The sequence below is a fragment of the Anastrepha ludens genome, chromosome 3, assembly GCF_028408465.1.
Source record: "Anastrepha ludens isolate Willacy chromosome 3, idAnaLude1.1, whole genome shotgun sequence".
NCBI classification, from domain to species: Eukaryota; Metazoa; Arthropoda; class Insecta; order Diptera; family Tephritidae; genus Anastrepha; species Anastrepha ludens.
The window spans coordinates 11385556-11404615 of NC_071499.1; the positions used below are offsets into that span (position 1 = coordinate 11385556).

At 34.2% G+C, this 19060-nt stretch overlaps 1 protein-coding gene across 1 annotated transcript in view; it reads left to right on the forward strand.

Moving 5' to 3' along the window:
• The first annotated feature begins 1976 nt into the window (after positions 1-1976).
• The window catches only part of LOC128856526 (frequenin-1-like), a 38525-nt gene continuing 21441 nt past the window's right edge, over positions 1977-19060 (forward strand). Inside the window, exons 1-2 of the mRNA XM_054091828.1 lie at positions 1977-2094; positions 8873-8897. Coding sequence (XP_053947803.1) covers positions 1977-2094; positions 8873-8897 — 143 coding nt within the window. The remainder of the gene's footprint in view (positions 2095-8872; positions 8898-19060) is intronic.

Below are 19060 nucleotides of genomic sequence, written 5' to 3' on the forward strand. Positions count from 1 at the left end.
AACATCAGAACCCAAAACTCGTAGCCGTGCTCTAGCAATGGCAGGACTCTCACAGAGAAAGTGCTCAGTGCTATCCGCCTGCTCCAAGCAAGACAGACACATCGCGTCCTCAATGATTCCAATGGTTGACTGACCCCATAGATTGTGTCTTGTAATAATACCGGACATCAACCGAACGTCTTTCCCTCCAAGTTTTAGTAGAAAGTTTAACTTTTTTCTATTCGGACTTGTCACAAAACACTTTGCAGTTCTGCAGCGTTCTAGACATTTTATTTTTCCTGTTCTTTTGTTCCGTCTTAGTACGTCTGAAGGGCATTTCTACTACTCTCAATTCTGTCAATTTTAAAGAGGATCACAGCCTAGCAAACTCATCTGCCTTCTCGTTACTCTCGATATCGTGCCATTGACTGAACGAATTGTGTTGATTTACCGCCTTTATAGCAGTCCCCCTGAAGATAGCTTCTTTTACACTAGATTGCACACTCTAGAAGATGGCTTTGCAGGCTTCCTTGATTGCTAGCAATTCTGCCTAAAGTACGCTAGCCTCATTGGAACTGTACATTAATATTAATCGTTGTAAGGATTCAGAGCAGAAAATATATCTCGGCGTCGCAGTCTATCTTGGAGCGATTAATCTGCATCAAAATGTATAATTTCCTCCTTCTCCAATCCGCTCAACATGTAAATACCACAGAGAAATCTTTAGTGAAGTAAAGGTTCGATGGTGAGTAATCGGTGATGGTATTAGTAAATACTGGTATTTGCAGCAGGGTCTTGCTGTCGTCATACGTTTTTGAGCCCGACCGAGCTAGTTGCAGATGTGATGATTTGTTGGTAATAAATAGGAGAGCAAGTTGAGTGCCGCCGTAGCCGAATGGATCGGTGCGTTACTCCCATTCCATAGTATCTGGGTTAGAAGCTCCGGTCATGAATCATCAATGATAGAACAATTTTTTTCTAGTATCGGACTATGGTAAATCTCCAAATATTTCTGTCGTCTGTTTTCACCGACGTAACCAAGATGGAATCAGGAGTCGAAGCGGGGGTTTTCTTTAGATCAGACAATATTTCAGTCTTCTTTAATCTGCCGGAAGCGAGCACCGTTTTTCAGGCAGAGGTCTTCGCGAGCCTGCAGGTATGCAAAGGGCTTAGGGATGGCTGTTGGGAGAGAGACATAAATATCATTTCTGATATTCAAGATGCGATCAAGGGCCTGTCGTCGCCATGTTACAGCTCTCCTCTGGCCAACAACTGTAAGGAGGCGATTAAACTTCTCAAATGTGAAGCAAACATTTTTCTTATCTTAGTTTCAGGTCATAGGAACATAGAGGGAAATGAGGGAATTGACAGAACCGGACAGAAACTGCACGATTCTTTCTTGAAAAAATGCAAGACAGATGGAGTTCTATCTTATCGTGTGTTACCTCACGAAAACTTTGTCCGTATTACGACAGAGGCAGGAGACATAAAGTACTGGAGATCCCATGTCTTTAAATTTTCAAACCCATAACGGTAACTGGGTGATCGGAACTCAGGCAGAGAAGCTTAGACTTCCATATAGGCCCCATTGCAAAAGCTATGGGGATCGGGTAGAGAAAGATATTGCAGGCTAGTGTGAGGCACTTGAGGTTCCTCAGTGTGCCTCTCAGGGGTAGCCTGATGAAGTTCTCCCACATAGATTCCGTTTGTCTCCTCCACCACATCAACAGCACTGGATGGCTGTAGATGGTTTTTCTTCCTTTAAGTTTCACAGGTAGGGGTCTACATTATGGTATCAAACGCGGAACTCTAGTCTACCAGGGGTACTCTTGCCATCTAACCTACCTACCTAAGGCACAAAGTATTGTGAAAATTTTTACCTGAGATACTAAACATAAACTATTCAGTCTGAACTTTCGTTCCTCCCATTGTCCACCCAAATGATAAATACAGCACCGCAGCTCTTAGTTTCCTGTTTGCTGAAATTAGTTTAAAGTATGTGTGTCTGGATGTGGATGTGGCTGTGTGAGCCTTACGACGACATAGACATAGATCCAGCAGCTATGCTGGATGGGTCATGCCGTTCGAAGGGATACGAATGCTCCGGCTCTGAAAGTATTCGATGCGGTACCAGCTGGTGGTAGCAGATGAAGAGGAAAGCCTCCTCGGCGTTGGAAAGATCAGGTGGAAAAGGACTTGTCTTCACTTGGTGTTTTCCACTGGCGCCGGTTAGCATTCGAAAGAAATGACTAGCGCCAAAATCGCGTAAGTGGTTATCGCGCCAATTAAGAAGTAGAAGATATATGTCTGAATGTCATTACGGCCTAGAACTACCTATGCCGGCCTAATGAATTACCTGACCGTCAGTTTCAGCAGTATCATATTTGACTCTTTGGCGCAGCGTAAAATTAGTTCTACGTTATACGAAAATCTATTCCGAGGGTATTCCGAAGTTTAGGGATGACTTCATTTTATGTATATCGTATATCCTTATAGCTTCTTCAGTCCTAAGACGCAATAGGATGAAATTTATCAGAACGAGTGCGGAGGCAAACAAGACTGTACAGAATGTTCTAGCTGCTCAGATTGCAAAATTTCTTCGAAAAGCCCCTAGCATGCGACGAATATACACCTAATTATACTTCGTGTATCTATGCAAACCCCGTTAGTAAAAGTTGGTTCGTCTCTAAAGTAAGGCAACATTTTCAGCACCAATCTCCCTAAATTAAAACTATGACTACGAAATTTCACCAAAATTTTAGGTGGGGTATAAAATTTTACACCCACACTTTTCTTTACATGACTTTACTTGTTTACTTTCATTATTTAGCCATTTGGGAGTTTCAATATTTTCGTTTTATCTTTTCAGTTATTATTTTCTCCGGAAGTGCAATGAAATTTATCACTTCAATATCTTTCCTTTACGTCAACTACGGTACGATTTGTGTGCCCTTGCGAAATGTTTTTCTTCAATTCTCGATATCCTCTTTAATGATTTATCTAATTTATGAAAGTTTACACATTCGCTATTCGTTTTTTGTTTGTTTTTGGCCTTAAAGTTTGTTTGTGTTATTGGCAATGAATAATGCAGACAATTTATTTTAAATTGGCTGTCGAGTGTCCAAAAGTTTTCAGCTCACGATACGTAAGCGTGTGGGTGATTTTTATTGGATTATTGGCAAAACTTGGCATAGATAACTTAAAAACTAAGAACTCAAGTGAGTTTTTTTCGCTGAATACTTTTTCATTTATTTACAGTAGAATCGAAAATCAGCAAATGGTTGAAATTTTTAGTGAGCATTTGGGCTTCAACCAATTTACACAAGTCAATTCGGCAATACCAGTACGCCGGTATTTTGAAAAAAACTGACATATAAACCTAGAGAAAGTAGTCTTAATTCCCGGAAGATTACTCGATTATACTTTCGTGAGAAGGGGAAATTATTCGTCGAAGAAAATTGACTGAGAGACAAATCTTGGTAATAAAAAAAAAGGCAAGAAAGATAGATTGGGAGATTGCGCCATACGTAAGAATATTGCTGGGCGCGACGTAGCAATTTGACAAGCAAGGAAAAAATGGCATAGTACGTGCATTAATAGCAATAAAAATGAGAAGCAATACAAACAATTTAAATCCAAGAAAAACATGTTTCAATAAACATTTGACACACTTTTGTCTTTTTTGAAAGAAATAAAATAAAAATATAATTTTTTTAGTAGAATAAAAATTAAACAAAAAGCCTTTTTTGAGTGAAATGAAAATAATATATAAATAAATAATGTTAATAAAAAACAAAAAAGAATTATTTAAATATAATTAAAAATTTCAAAAATAAAAATTTATTAGACTATTTTTTTTTTTAAATAAAAACGATAATAAAAATAACATTTTTTAAATAAAAATAAAAATAAGCAATTTTGAAAAAAATTGAATAAAAATAAAAATAAAAAAATATTAAAAATAAAAATATAATGGCCCAGATTTATTTTCGGTTTGGGACTATCAAATAAAATAGATATGGGCATTTCCACAGAAATGTCAACCGAAGCCAAAAAATTCAAAGTCTATAAAATTATGTTGTTTTAACATATTTTTATAGGGAATCTATTAAATGTAACTAATGTAAACAAATTTTACATTTGTACAAACCACATTTTGAAATATTCGAATGCAAAATCGAACCAGTGCAAAATTTCCGTTTTAAACATTTCTGTTGCATGTTTTGTTTTGATTAATGATCTTGATGAGATATATTATGCTGTGACATTTGCTTTTTTAAATCTCGGTTTATATGTAAAGAATGTAAGAAAAATGTAAAAGGAACGATGCGATTGCCAATTACGGTACATTTTTTCTTTGATTTACCGTATAACTCGATGTCGCGTGCGACATTGAAAAAGAACATTTGTTATCAGTGAGTCGAAGGTAGTTGTACAATTTGCATCAAATATTAGTAGCAAATAGATATTTTTATTGCTAATTAAATAAACAAAACTTTGCTGGAAAATAATCAGCCCTTTGCTCTTTTAACTTATTTAAAACTTGTAGCGTGCGACATCGTAAATGTAAAATGTACAGATTCGAAATAAATTTTCGTTCGAAAATATCTTTATTAGTATATGTAAATACAAAATATAAAATTTTTGAATGTAGATGAGTAAAAACTGTAAACGGTGGAGAGAAAGGTTAAAGGATGATGAAACAAAATTACAAAACTATAAATAAAAAAACAAGGAAAGAATGCGGAACGCTAGACAGACGTGGAGAGCACTGGCTGAAGGCAAAGAAGATATAATTCAAGAAAAGCGGAAATATAATCGCATACGACAACGAGAGAGGCGCCAAAAACTCTTAGAAAATGGAATGTCATATGCACGTCAAAGCCGAAACGCATCTTACGAATGTAGACAAACCTTAGCGAAAGCTGTTAAAAAAGTGGAGAAAGCGATGCCAAAAGACATGCACAGAAGGCTAAAAGTTCTTGAAGTCCTGGTAAAAAAATATAAGCAGTTTGAAGAAAAGAAAAACGTTAACCAATCCAACAGAACCGTACCAGAAAGCCTAATTAATGCCATCAATGCTTTTTATCAGAATGATAATATTAGTGTGCAAGCTTCAGGAAAGAAAGACGCCATTATAATTGAAGGCAAATTAGTAGCTAAGCGCTTTATGTTAATGACTAGTAATGCCAGTTCTCACGGAAAGGGAGCCGTTGATGGAGTTGGAGCCGTCATTAAAAGAAAAGTGTGGCAAATAACAAAATCTAAAAACGTTGTTTTACCAGATGCACTATCGTTTTATCAATGTGCACAAAACAACACAAATGGAATTAAAATGTATTTTATGCCATCTGCTCAAATTGAAAATTTGTCTCTTCATTATAAGTTGGACGAAAAATGGAAGGAAGTGAAAAATATTCCAGGTATATCCTAGTTGCATTCGTTTTGTTGCGATGGCCAACAGTTAGAAGCAGCTAGGACTGCATATTCCATTAAAAGAACTTTATTTGACATTAGTAATACTATTCTCAGTTAAGTTAGTTTCCGTTCTTTGCTTTTACATAGTATATAAGATTAATATACTTATTTTTGTTTTTCTTTATTGAAGATATTTTGTTAAGTTTATAATTTTGGTTGTTAAAATAAATATATTGAATACATTAAAAATCATTTATAATCATCTTTTGCATGTCTAATTACATAAAAAGTAAAAAAATAAACATAAAAAGTATGATGGAACAAAATGTCGCATGCGACATGTCACGTGCGACAGTGATTAAAATTAAATAAAAAATAAACTACTTAATATTTTTGAATAAAATAAAAAGCATTATTAAGATACATCAATGCATATCATTTAAAAATTAGTCGCATTAATATATTTCTTCAGGTTTCGCTGAAAAAAGTGTTTGATTTTTTTGCTTTGAAAGCGACTTCTGTTTTTGTCGCATGCGAATGGCTTGATTTTTTGTAATTATCTTGAAAACGAACAATTTCCCAAAAACAACCTTAGCACCAATCATAGTGCTAATCAAGTGCTATAGCTTTCGCCTTTTGTCAAAATAAAATAATGTTTTGGTATATGTTTTTTTTCACTTTGAATGCGTACGAATGTCGCATTCGACATTGGAGAAATGCCCATATGTAAACATAAATAAAAATAAAATATAAAATTTTTTTAGATAAATATAAAAATAAAAACAAAAATTGAAAAAAAATTGTTTTATTAAAAAGAAAAATAAGAAATTATGACCAAAATTTTTTATTTTAAATAAAAAGTAGTAAAATAGTACAAGATAAAAAAAATTCAAAAAACAAAAAGTGTTTCAATAAATATTTTTCTTTTAGGCAAATCAAATAACTAAACATTTTTTTTAATAGAAATAAAAATTAAACAAATGGCCTTTTTGAGTAAAATGAAAATAATATTATGTATAAAAAATATTTTTTAATAAAAATATAAACTAAAAAAACTTTAAATCAAACCAAAACTAAGAAATAGAAATGACAATTTTTTAACAAAAATATAAATAAAAAGCGAATGACAAAATATAATACGTAAAAAAATAAAAATAAATATGAAAAATAAACACATACTAAAATTTTTTTTAAATTAAAAACAAAAATAGTAGATAAAAAAAAATTATATCAAAACAAAAATAAGAAATAAAAATAACAATTTAAAAAAAAAAATGAAAATAAAACGATTGAAAAAATTTGAAAAAAAAAATGAAAATAAATATGAAAAATAAAAACATATTGAAAATTTTTTTTTGTTAATAAAAAACAAAAATAAGAAATTAAAGATAAAATTTTTTTAATAAAAGTAAATAATGAATGAAAAAATTTCAAAAAAAAAAATTTTAATAAAAAGTAAAAAATTATGGCCGAGATTTACTTTCGGTTTCGGACTGTCAAATAAAAAAGATTTGTCAATATAAATAAAAATGAAATAGAAATTTTTTTTATCCAAAAAAAAAAAATATAAAAAAAAATAATTTTATTGTTTGTTGTATATTTTTTTTTAATAAAAATAAAAATTAATTTATTTTAATAAAAATAAAACAAAACTCTAATTAATAAATCAAATAATTAAAAATAAATAAAAATAAAAAATTCAAATGGAAAATAAAAGGAGAATAAAAAAAATGTATTTTGTTTGTTGTATTGTTTATACTTTTTTTTTTGTTTTTAATAAAAATAAAAATACTTTTTTTTTAATTAAAAATCAAAATTTATAAATAAAACCAAAAATAAAAAATTGCATGTTGTATTGTGTATACTTTTTTTGAAATAAAAATAAAAATAAAAGAAAATAAATTATAGTTTGATAAAACAAACGTAAAAGTAAAAAAAAAATGTTTAATTAATAATAAAAATAAATGACACAGATTTATTTTCGGCTTAGAACTGTCACTCCAGCAGCTTATGCTGCTACAACAATAACAACGCAGTGCCCTGTTCTTGCTGGGATTGCAATTAGGCGCAATCTTGTATTCTATTATTCTTGTCATATACTGTTATCTTCCGGTCCCAGCACACACAGCCACTGCTTTTCTTGACTTTGCTTTTGAAGAAGCTAAGATCGCTTCGTCCACGATTTTTTCTGATACATTACTATCCTGGATGAACAATCTTTTATGAAAAGAAACCGCTTGCTTGAAAGTATTGCAATTCCGTTCGATTCTAATAAAGTTATAGCACTCAGCCATTGAGCTTCTTTTCGCATCCAGCTTTAGTCAAGCAGTTTAAACCCTTTTAGTGATGCATGTCCACTCTTTTAGCAATATCGGTACTAATTATATGCCAGTCCCCCTAGGTTTTTTCCTTGATTTTAGTAGATATTCGCGTTGAGTTAGTAGATATTCGAAATATGGTTAGCGCTTATACTCTGTAGAAATATTTTTGGTATGTCATTTTAAAGCTTTATAAATTTTAATACAATAAGGTGCAATTTAGAAGTTGCTGAAAAATCTCGTTGATCTTTTATAATTTTTGTTTTAGCTGTGTTGCGCATTTTCTCATAAATCAATCATTGCAAAGCAAAAATTAAAAAAAAAATCAAGTAAATATTTGAGCGACTTCAATCACGCACTTTATTATATTAAAATTTAATAGGCTATAAAACTGCTTACTTACAGTTTTTCTGGAATTTCTAAATCAAAATCTCGGAATTTTTCCGAAAAATTTTCTTAAATTTTTCTTATTTTTATACAATATAAAGTTTGAAACGCGGGTTTATCAAACAGTGAGCTATAATTTTATAAAAAAAAGGAAGCTTGAGTGGGACTTTATAAAAACGCGATCATCTGTTTTCTCCAAGGATGATGATGATGAAAGGTTGAAGAAACAAAACATGAAAAACAAAATTGTGAAGGGACCTTTGGCTACCATGCCATGAGGGATTCTCAAACCGAATTCTGAGCGATAATTTTAAACACATTCATACCCCCGTCCATCCAATCGATGTTCAAAAGGCGAGGACCCGAATGAAAACTTTTTTATAATATATATATCACTAGTTTGTTCGCTTCGAGACCAGAGCTACATCAGCCCTCAGATTATTCTATCTAGAATTCGCTGAGAACCGGATAGCGGTATGTTATTGGCTACACCTTCTCAATTCTATTCAGCATGGCTTTTACCCACACCAAAAGCTACGCTAAAAGCACGAGCGATTTTTTAAGTTTATTCAAGTGCATATAAGGCTGCCACACTCTAAGTTTTTAAAAATAAAATAAGTCTACCACTTTAATAAAAAGGTATTCTTTAAAGTTAAAATTATCAAATATTTGTATAGGGTTGCCATATAATTTTTAATTTATATTTTTTCTGATCTTTAAAAAAAATGTGTTTACTAAATTAATGCGTTTCCCGTTTCTTTTCGTTACAGTCACAGAAAAAGAAATCAGACAATGGTAAGTATAAATCTATTCTGCACATATTCAGATATATCACGCAAAATAATTAAATAAGTAAATCAATAAAAGAAGGAGAAATTAACTTCTAAAGAAAAATAAAAATACAAATAAAAACTATAAAATACTATGCAGCTTTTCTCTTTTAATTCACTGCCATTGAATTCAATCGAATCTGACTAAATGACTTGGTAACATTTTGTCACACTTTCCAACTAAGTAGACAAATGGACAATGAAGCACACCCACGACGAATAAAAGCCACTCACAACACCTGCCACGCCTACTTTACGGCGAATAGATATGAGCGCCCATCTCTCACAACTATTCCGCTCTCAGTGAATTTGAAGGAATCGGTAGACACCTTCGATTTGCCAAATGGTGAACAATTTTTAGAAGTGTAATACCTACCAATCCGTTATTCGGCTCTGAGCGAATTTGACAGACATGCCGACGCAATTCGTATGTTTTTTCACTAAGTTAAAGCTAAATTTTGTGAAACATAAAACGAATGACGTAGAATCTAAAGTTCCCCTCAACAATTCTTTTTGCACCACACCTAATGAGTAAACCTGGCATCTATCATCCTTGGATTCGCCAAGCGTTAGCGAGGTTTACTAATTACCTATGATAAAAAAAAAAAATAGTGAGCGGAACGTCACTTGAGTGGTTGGTCAGCCGAATTCCGCACGATCATTTCGCTCATATTCACATACTCGTCCAATCACTCGTTGTTCAGACAGCAATAAAGTGTCATTGGTTGATTTTTATTGTATATCACTAACCAAGCTAAATTTTATTAAACACATCCCAAGTGATATTAGCGCATCAGCTGATTCTGTCAAATTCATTCAGAACCTAATAACGGCGCTGTTCTCGTTCTCTGCAATGTTACTATTGCAAGGTACACGAACACGACGGGAAATACCAAAAGAGAATTCCCAAAGTTGAAGCAACAAAATTTACTCTGTATGCCCGCGGTTTAGTGAGACTTGCCTTATGTATATTAGAAGAGAGATTTTGCTGCATTGAAAACAGTGAGATTTTAAGAGTTACTCGCTAGTGGGGAATTTTGCTTAATAACTTTGTCGTTGCTTCCACAAGCTTATTTTTCATCTGAGCTCAAACATAGCGAGCAGAGAAGTGGCGAATCGAAGGCACTTTCAGTGTATGTGACATCGTTCCGATGCATTATTTGTGAAATTTCTCCTTCTTGCATTCTTCTCTCACGCAACTGCACCAGTGTAACCAAGGATGATAGATTTCAAGGTTTGCTTGATAGCTATGGTGAAAAATTTTTTTTGAGAGGAACTTGGAATGTTTTTAACAAAATTTATTTTTTGTTAGTGAATACGAAAAAAATCAACAAATCTTTGATGGACGCACTTCTATCATTTTAGAACCGATGTCCACTTTTCCGAAAATCTTTTCCATGCTCAATCTAAATATAAACTCAGAATAGTCCCAGCACGTCACAATTTCCAAATATTTTTGTTTAAGGGGTTAGAGGTAGTCAGAGACCCGAAAAAATTATGATTTTCAATAAGTTTTTTTGCTAGTCAATTGCTTTAATTTAAGAAAATAAAAATGTAGCATTAATACATGCTGGTTCGACTTGAGTTTAGCCAAATTTCAAAACAAAAAAAAAAACAAATTAATGATTGTAAAAGTTATCGCTGTTTGTGTTGAGCTCATTTCTCCAGAAGTAACTTGCGATGACCATCAGAAGTCCTTGGAGATTCATCTAAAATCCATCGGATAAGAGAAATTTGTTTTATTAATAGATAATCTTGTGCCTGATCGAAGCTTTTTTTCAAAATTAACAAAATGGTGGCCTCAGGAAATATTTTTCAGATTTTCGTGGAAAAAAACCCAAGAATTAATTGTTTAAAAATCGAAATTTTCGAAAAAAAAAATCCTTCGACCAGGCACGAGCTTTTTATGTTTTTTAAAAGTTGTATAAATTTTAATGAAATCTACCAAAAAAAATGTAATTTTCTTATATCGACAAATTCGCAATATCGATGGTGCACAAAGGAAATTGTGGAAGATGCTAAGAAACGGGAAGTTAGAAGTAAATGAAACTGTCAAATTAAATCCAATAAATATTCACAAATGGGAATCATATTTTAAAGAGCTATACAAAAACAAAAACGACACCACGACAACATCTGATTCTTGCTATGAATATGAAACTGAAAGCGAAGTGGTAACGCTTAACGAAATTGAATATGCGATAAAAACTTTGAAGAACAGAAAAGCACCCGGCCATGACCATATCACAAAGGAAATCCTGAAATATGGCGGAATACAGCTTCAACAAGAGCTTATAAAACTTTTCAATATCATCTTGAATCACGAAGAAGCTCCATCAGAATGGAAAACAATATAACAATCCCGATCTTTAAGAAGAGGATAAAAAGACGATCCACATTATTACCGCGGAATAACGCTTCTGCATTCCACCCAAAAGCTTTTCACAAAACTCCTATCATCAATATTACAGCCATATCTACACGGACAAGAAGAACAGCTAGGATTTCATAAAAACCGATAAACAACAGATTGCAATAAATAATGGAAAATCAATTGAGTTCGATTGTCCAGCCTTCATGTGTTTTGTAGACCTTAAAAAAGCTTTCGACCGAGTCAGGCTGAAGGACGTCTTGGAAATTTTAAAAGAGAGAAAAGTTCCTCGACAAATTGTTGAAGTCATTAGGAATCTCAATACCAATTGCACAACTTAAGTTATGGTAAATGAGAAATTTACCAACAGTATAGAGTGCACCACAGGAATACGACAAGGGGATTCATTAACTCTTTCCGTCTCGGTGGTTAGCGCTGCAAACCACCTATTTTTTATTTTTTTTACGACGGTTGGCGACATTTATCTTTTTAATTTTGCACGAATATTGATTATTGCTTCCTTTTAAGTGAAGAGGGCGCTAATAGCTAGAAATACACCCACCACGTGTTGAGAAAATTTAAAGTAAAAATCCGTGGCCGCGCGTTTTTGTGAAAGCTAGAAGTAAAAATTCATAATAAATTCAATAACGCAATTTATGGTTTGATTTTTGTGCAAATTTAGTTCTTGTGGTGTGTTTGATACACAGTGGTTGCTTTCTCGCTTAAATTTCGATTATGTTACGAATATTTTTTATAATCAGTGGTGGCAACAATAACCACCGTGACGTAAGTATTCCTAAAATTTGCTTTTTTATACGGTCACTATGAGTGGGACTTTCTTTGGTATTTACAATATTTTAGGCAATTATTTCAACAATGAAACGATCATTGACGCAAAGGGGAATTGAAGAATGTTTGTATGAAGATTTACCTCAGGACCTGAAAGTGAAGCCAGTTCCGATGAGGATGAAAATGTAGACACGCCTGAGTGGCCAGTGTCAAAATCGATATTGGATGTGTGTGGGGCAGATGTACAGAATATCCATGAAGAGCTATTCGACGACGAGGATGACATACCATTATCAAACTTTGTAAGTCAGATTAACACTGATAGCTCTACGACCCTGCAGCCTCCTAAATGGAAAAGGACCTTCTCTATGGATATACCTGGCGATATACCTCAAGATGTGGAACAAGTTACTCGCAGGGAACGTGATGGAAGTGCAGTTAGGATCGATTGCCCTCTGGCTGTAAAGAAATACAACAGCAATATGAACTTCGTTGATAAATTCGATCAATTAAAAGCGTGTTACTCCATCGACCGAAAATCCCAATAGTGGTGGCACCGAATTTTTTTCATTTCTTGGATTGCTGCGTTATCAATAGCTATATAACTTACTCATTTGGATGAGTTGACATTGAAGGACTTTCGCCGCTCAATTTATCAGGGGCTGTTAGCACCTTGCTACGTAAACAAGCGAGCTCCAGGAAGTTCGGCGATCAGCAATGGATCAACCCCAAGATCTCCTGTACCAGTTGCTATAAAACGGTATAAGCCTAGCGTGCCTGCTGAAATCTGCCATGAGAGTAATCGACACCAACCGCTTAGAGGCACACCTAGAAGTTGCGCCTTTTGCAGTACCAAAAGCGTCCCTGTCCGCACAGTATGGCAATGCAGAACATGCCACGTCCCACTTTGCCTCCGAAAAGGAAAGACATGTTTTTCAGATTTTCACAAGAAATAATTATTTGTAAATTTATTACCAAATTTTGTATTGTCTTTTTTCTAAAAATAAATAAAAAAGTGAAGTAATTGAGTGCATTAGTTTTAATAAATTGTTGTACCCTTCAGTCATGGTGGTTACTGGTTACCACCTTGTTTCTCAAAAACCTAACGGTAAATATTTTTTTTTTTTGCATTCGTGTGTTACTTGTATTCCATTTTCACCAATTAACAACAAAAAATAAATTTTTTATGTCGCAGTAAAGAGCGTGACGGAAAGAGTTAAGTCCGCAACTTTTTAATCTAATCTTAGATACAATTATTTCTGAAGTTAACCAACTCCAAGGCTACAAACTAAACAATCAAAACATGACAATTATTTGCTATGCAGATGATGCAGTTTTAATCGCTGATAGTGAAGATAATCTTCAAAGGCTCTTGCACCGTTTCGTTACCACTGGTTTGAAATGGAAGTTTTAACTGCAAAAACAAAATCAATAGTAATATCTAAGAAACCAATAAGGTGTAAGCTAGAAATTAACCAGAACATTATAGAACAAGTAATGCAACTCAAATATTTGGGAACAGATGTATCGAACGATCGGAACATCGTCACAGAAGTGAGAGAAAGATGTACAAATGGTGCAAAAATAGCAGGTTTTCTGCGAGATATTATATGGAAGAACAAATATATGAATGTAGAAAGCAAAACGCGTGTGTATAAAACCATCTTAAGACCGATATTAACATACGGTGCAGAAGCACGTGCGGAGAACACAAAAACGAAAAAATTATTGCGCTCAACAGAAATGCACACATTAAGGACGATAGCAGGAAAAACGAGGAGGAATTGCTATAGAAACCATGATATTAGAATCCAGACGAACACCGATGACATTGTCAAATTTATAAGATCAAGAAGACGCGCAAGGAACGAGCATGTTTCAAGAGCCTCCAACAACCGATTAATTAAGATTGCACGTGACGGAATTCCATTGGGAAGGCGACGTCCTGGAAGACCACCTAAAATATGGGCACAAAGCTGGATATCATCTTCAATAGAAAATTAATATCAGTTATGTATTGCATTTAAATATTACATACATAGTTCAGTATTATTAATATGATAAATTATAAAATTTTGTATCTAAGAAATTGGGTAAAGAAAAACAGGCATGTCCTAAATAAAAGAAGAAGAAGAAGAGACAAATTCGCCAATTCCTGCATATTCAACAGCTGATATTTCAGCGACAAATAGAGTTGTTTCCCAGCATTACAATGCGTTTAAAATAGAGTACTTAGAGTACTGTTACGGTTTTATACAATAAATTTGTATAATCCCTGAAGAACCATAACTTTGACAATGGAATTTTATTGTAAACATGAAACGGTTATATAAATGCCCAGTCCATTCCATTTTCCCTTCAGCGAACTCAGAATCTTCTTTCTTGTTTTACACTTTCAGTCGCCTTACAAACTTTTTCAACAATATGAATAAACAACAACAACATGAATAAACGAGTGGAATATTTTCCTACTTCTTCCCTATTTACCGCATTTTATTTAGATAATCTCTAAATTCGCATGAAATTCGCTTTACTTTTCTTGTCTTGAAAATTTCTTTTGCCAAACATCACAGCTGCTGATGCCGTTAGCGAGCCTGGCAATTAAACTTCATTCCATCTACACAAAATGCCTTTTTGAAACTAATTAAAATTCCATTTAGCGTAATTTGGTGCACAAATTTTGTGGCAGCATTATTGCGTACTTACACATACACACGCACGCGCATACGTATCCGACGTCGGAGTAGTAAGAGGAGGATTAGCGGAGCTAATGTGAGCAGAAAGCCACATAATCTGCTACTTATGACCAAGCAACCTGTTTGCTTTCGTTAAAGCAGCGACTACTTCCCTTTTCGAGTGCGAGAATATTTTTGCAGCCTAATATAATTACTGTCAGCTTTTATTAAACGAAAAATGTATTTTACTGGGAGTCGTATTTTGTAATTTTTTACAATTCTTTTCAATTGAATTTGAGTTCCTGCGTTGGCACTAATTTAATTTTGGTGCGAAGCTGAATAAGGAGCTTGAATATGTGTGGGATTTAGCGATATTTTTTCTCGGTGAATGAATTCTTCTAGCGTGAATTGCTAGCCACATAGCGCAAAGCCAGCGGTGTGTAATTGTAACCCAGATCCACGGCTTCCACTTGTACTCGTAGATATGTAGCAGTGTGACAAGCAATGGGATAATATGATTTCAAATATTTGACTGAGTTATTTGTGACTACTTTGGTGACGAATTACTGAGTTATAAATAAAGGGTGATGAGATTCGAGGCACTTTTTGCAATAGGGTTTTTTCGACTGACCACGCATGACTATCTACTGTCAAACTACTCCTACGTAATTTTTTCAGTATTTTCAATAAATAAAAAAAAAATTAAAAAAAGAAAAAATAATTAAAAAAACAAAATACATAAAAAATAAATAAAAAATTAAAAAAAAAAAATTAAAAAAAAAAATTAATAAAAAAAATAAATAATTAAAAAATTAAAAAAAATTAATATATAAAAAAAAAAGTTAATATCAAAAATTAAGAAAAAAAATTAAAATCAAAAATTGAAAAAAATTAGAATCAGAAATTGAAAAAAAAAATAAAATCAAACATTAAAAAAAAAATTAAAACACAAATTTAAAAAATTAGAAATTGAAAAAAAATTAAACAAATAAACAAAAAATAAAAAAAGATTTAAAAAAGATAAATAAAAAATTGAAAAAAATTTAACAAATTAAAAAAAGATTAAAAAAATTATATTAGAAAAAAAATTTAAAAAAAAAAAAATTAAGAAAAAAATTAAAAAAAATTAACATGAAAAAAATTTTTTTCATTTGCATTTAATCGTGGAAAGACTTACACCTCAAACACGTTTACGCATCGTAAAATTGTATTAAGAAAATCGGCGCTCTGTGAAAAGTGTTCATCGCGCGCTCAGGCGAACTTATAGCGTACATAACCGTCCTACCGAACGCACTATTCGGCAAACCATCGACAAAATTTAGAAGAATTTTACATTATGGGATGATACTCCACCGATTAGACGACGTACAGCCCAAAGTTAAGAGAATATTCCGGCTGTAAATGAGAGTTTCCCGAAGACCCGGAAGAATCGATGCGGCGCCAATCTCAACAACTTGGACTTATCTAATGAGACTACTTTGGCGATTTTACGCAAAGATCTTGATTTGAAAGCGTATAAAATACAGATACTCGATGTCGAAGAGTCGATCTTCTAAAGCGTCAGAATTTCAGTCGTTTGGCTCTTGAAAAACTTGCCGAAGATCCGCATTTTGGGACCCGAAGTTTGTTCAGCGATGAGGCCCATTTTTGGCTCAGTGGCTTAAATGGCTCCGTCAATAAGCAAACTTTCTGTATTTTGGCTGGAGATCGACCCGCAACCATTTAGGAATAGCTTTTATACCCATTGAAAACAACCGTTTGGGGCGGCCTATGGGCTGAAGGAATCATTGGCCCATATTTCTTCAAAGACAAGGCTGGGTATGGCAAATGCTATCGCGTCGTGATAAATAACTTTTAGATGCCGAAAATTGAAGCTTGTGATGTCCACAACATTTGGTTCCATAAAAACGACGCTACTTGCCATGCAGGCCGTGAAATAATGGGTTTACTGCGTCCTCGTTTCGGTGAGCAATTTAGCTCTCGCCTCGGGCCAGTGGATTGGCCACCAGCTACCAAGATCGTGAAATATCACACATTTGGACTTTTATTTGTGCGGGTATGTAAAGTCAAAATGCTTTATGGATAAACCAGCTTCGATTGAGGCATTGGGAACCAACATTACGGAAGTGGTTCACAAGACACCGACCGAAGCCCTCCAGCGAGTCATTCAAAATTGGTGTTTACGTGTTTACGAATAGCCGAATTACGGCGCAGTTGCGGCGAGCATTTAAAAGGGACTATCTTGAAGAAATAAATGTCATGAATGGTTCTACATAAAAATAATAAGGATTTCCCATCAATTTTAATTTTCGTCATTTAAAATCCGATAGCTGCAAATTGATCACCCTTTAATAGCGAAGGAAGATGAAAATATGTTGCTCGTGCTAAAAATATCCTTCCGAAAGTTAGATGCTGCCCCACCACCATTTGAATGATTGAATTTTTTATTATCATTTGACTAAGTCATTTGTGACTACGACTGAGGAAGAGTATCAATCAAGGAATAAAATGAATAGCCATATTTATTCTTGCAATCGGGATTTAGATCCAATAGGAGTTGCACCACGGCACTCTTAACAGTGTCGGATGATATAAGGCTAAGCATTGACAAAAAGCGTGTAACTTTTCTTACTTTACTTGACCATTCCAAGGCATTTGACTCTGTAAACCACGAAGCTTGAAGTTTAAGAACTGATTTAATTTTTCAACTTAGTCTTTAACTCATACCATCTAAGAGAAGAAGTAATCTTCAAAAAATCCCTCCATAAGCTGCAATTTGCTTACCAAAAAGGGAAATCCACAGTCACAGCACTGCACACACTCGTTGTCAATATAGAAAAGGCTCTAAATCAAAAAGAAATAGCCCTCTGTTCCTTTATGGACATAGAGGGAGCCTTCGACAATGCAAACTACAAATCCATGGAAACAGCACTCCAGAAAAGAGGTGCAAAGCCAAATGCTTAATCAGAGGATCATTAAAGCCTCGTTAGGCCAAGTTGAACTTAATGTCACAATAGTAAAGGGATGTCCGCAAGGAGGAGTTCTTTCTCCACTGCTATGGTACCTACTAGTTGATGACTTGATGCAGCACCTAAACAATAAGGGATTTATGACCATTGGTTATGCAGATGACATAAAAGGCAGCCAAGAAAGGCCACTAACGGACTTAATGCAAAATGCCTTGAACGCCACATGGAAATGGTGTGAAAAAGAAGGGCTGTCGATCAACCCTAAAAAAACCACAATTATCCCCTTCACAAGAAAAAAAAGTTGAGTTTCCTATATTGAAAATAAATGAAACAGTGATAGAACTAAAGGAAGAGGTCAAATATCTAGGTTTAACCTTAGATAAAAAACTCACTTGGGAATCACATATAAATAATATAACAAAAAAAGCCACGAAATCCTTGTGGACAACCAAACAATTACTAGGGAGATCCTGGGGCCTCAGCCTTAGTAAGGCCCTCTGGATATACACCCAAATGGTTAGACCAATCATACTGTATGGAGCACTGGTATGGTGGAGCAAATCTGTGCAACAAACAGCGATAACCAAACTGGGAAAAGTACAAAGGCTTGCTTGCCTATGCATCACAGGGGCTATGAAAACTACCCCAACAGCTGGCATGGAAGCACTCCTTAATCTCCCACCACTTCATATAGCAATCCAAGAGGAAGCAGCTACGCAAGCACTCATGCTACACATGAAAGAAAACTTCAAATTAGGCAACCTCACCGGTCACCTAAGTATCCTAAATAAAATCAAAAACACCATAAGCATGGCTCAAGTTTCAGACCACATTGACCCAACCCTCTGTTTCACAAAAGGATACTCAGTTACCTTTCCAGAGAGGATAGAGTGGAAAACAAACCCGAAATGGATGAATGATGATTCACAAAAATGGTACACTGATGGATCAAAAACACCTTATGGTGTAGGAGCAGGAGTAGTGGGGCCCAGAATCCACAAATCATACACTCTCACCAGGGACACCACTATCTTCCAAGCGGAACTATACGCAATAATGGAAGCAGCAAACATCATGCAACCACAAGAGAGTAAAGATTAAAATACTCTCGGACAGCCAATCAGTTCTGAAAGCTTTAGATAGCTATACCTACAACTCAAAAATTCTCTTAGAATGCCACCAGGCTCTCAATAACCTGGCGTCCAAAAAAAAAGTCTCATTAATTTGGGTACCAGGACATGAGGGATATGACGGCAACGAAAAGGCAGACTTTCAAACCAAAAAAGGCGCAGATGTAAATTTCATCGGACCTAGTCCCACGTTC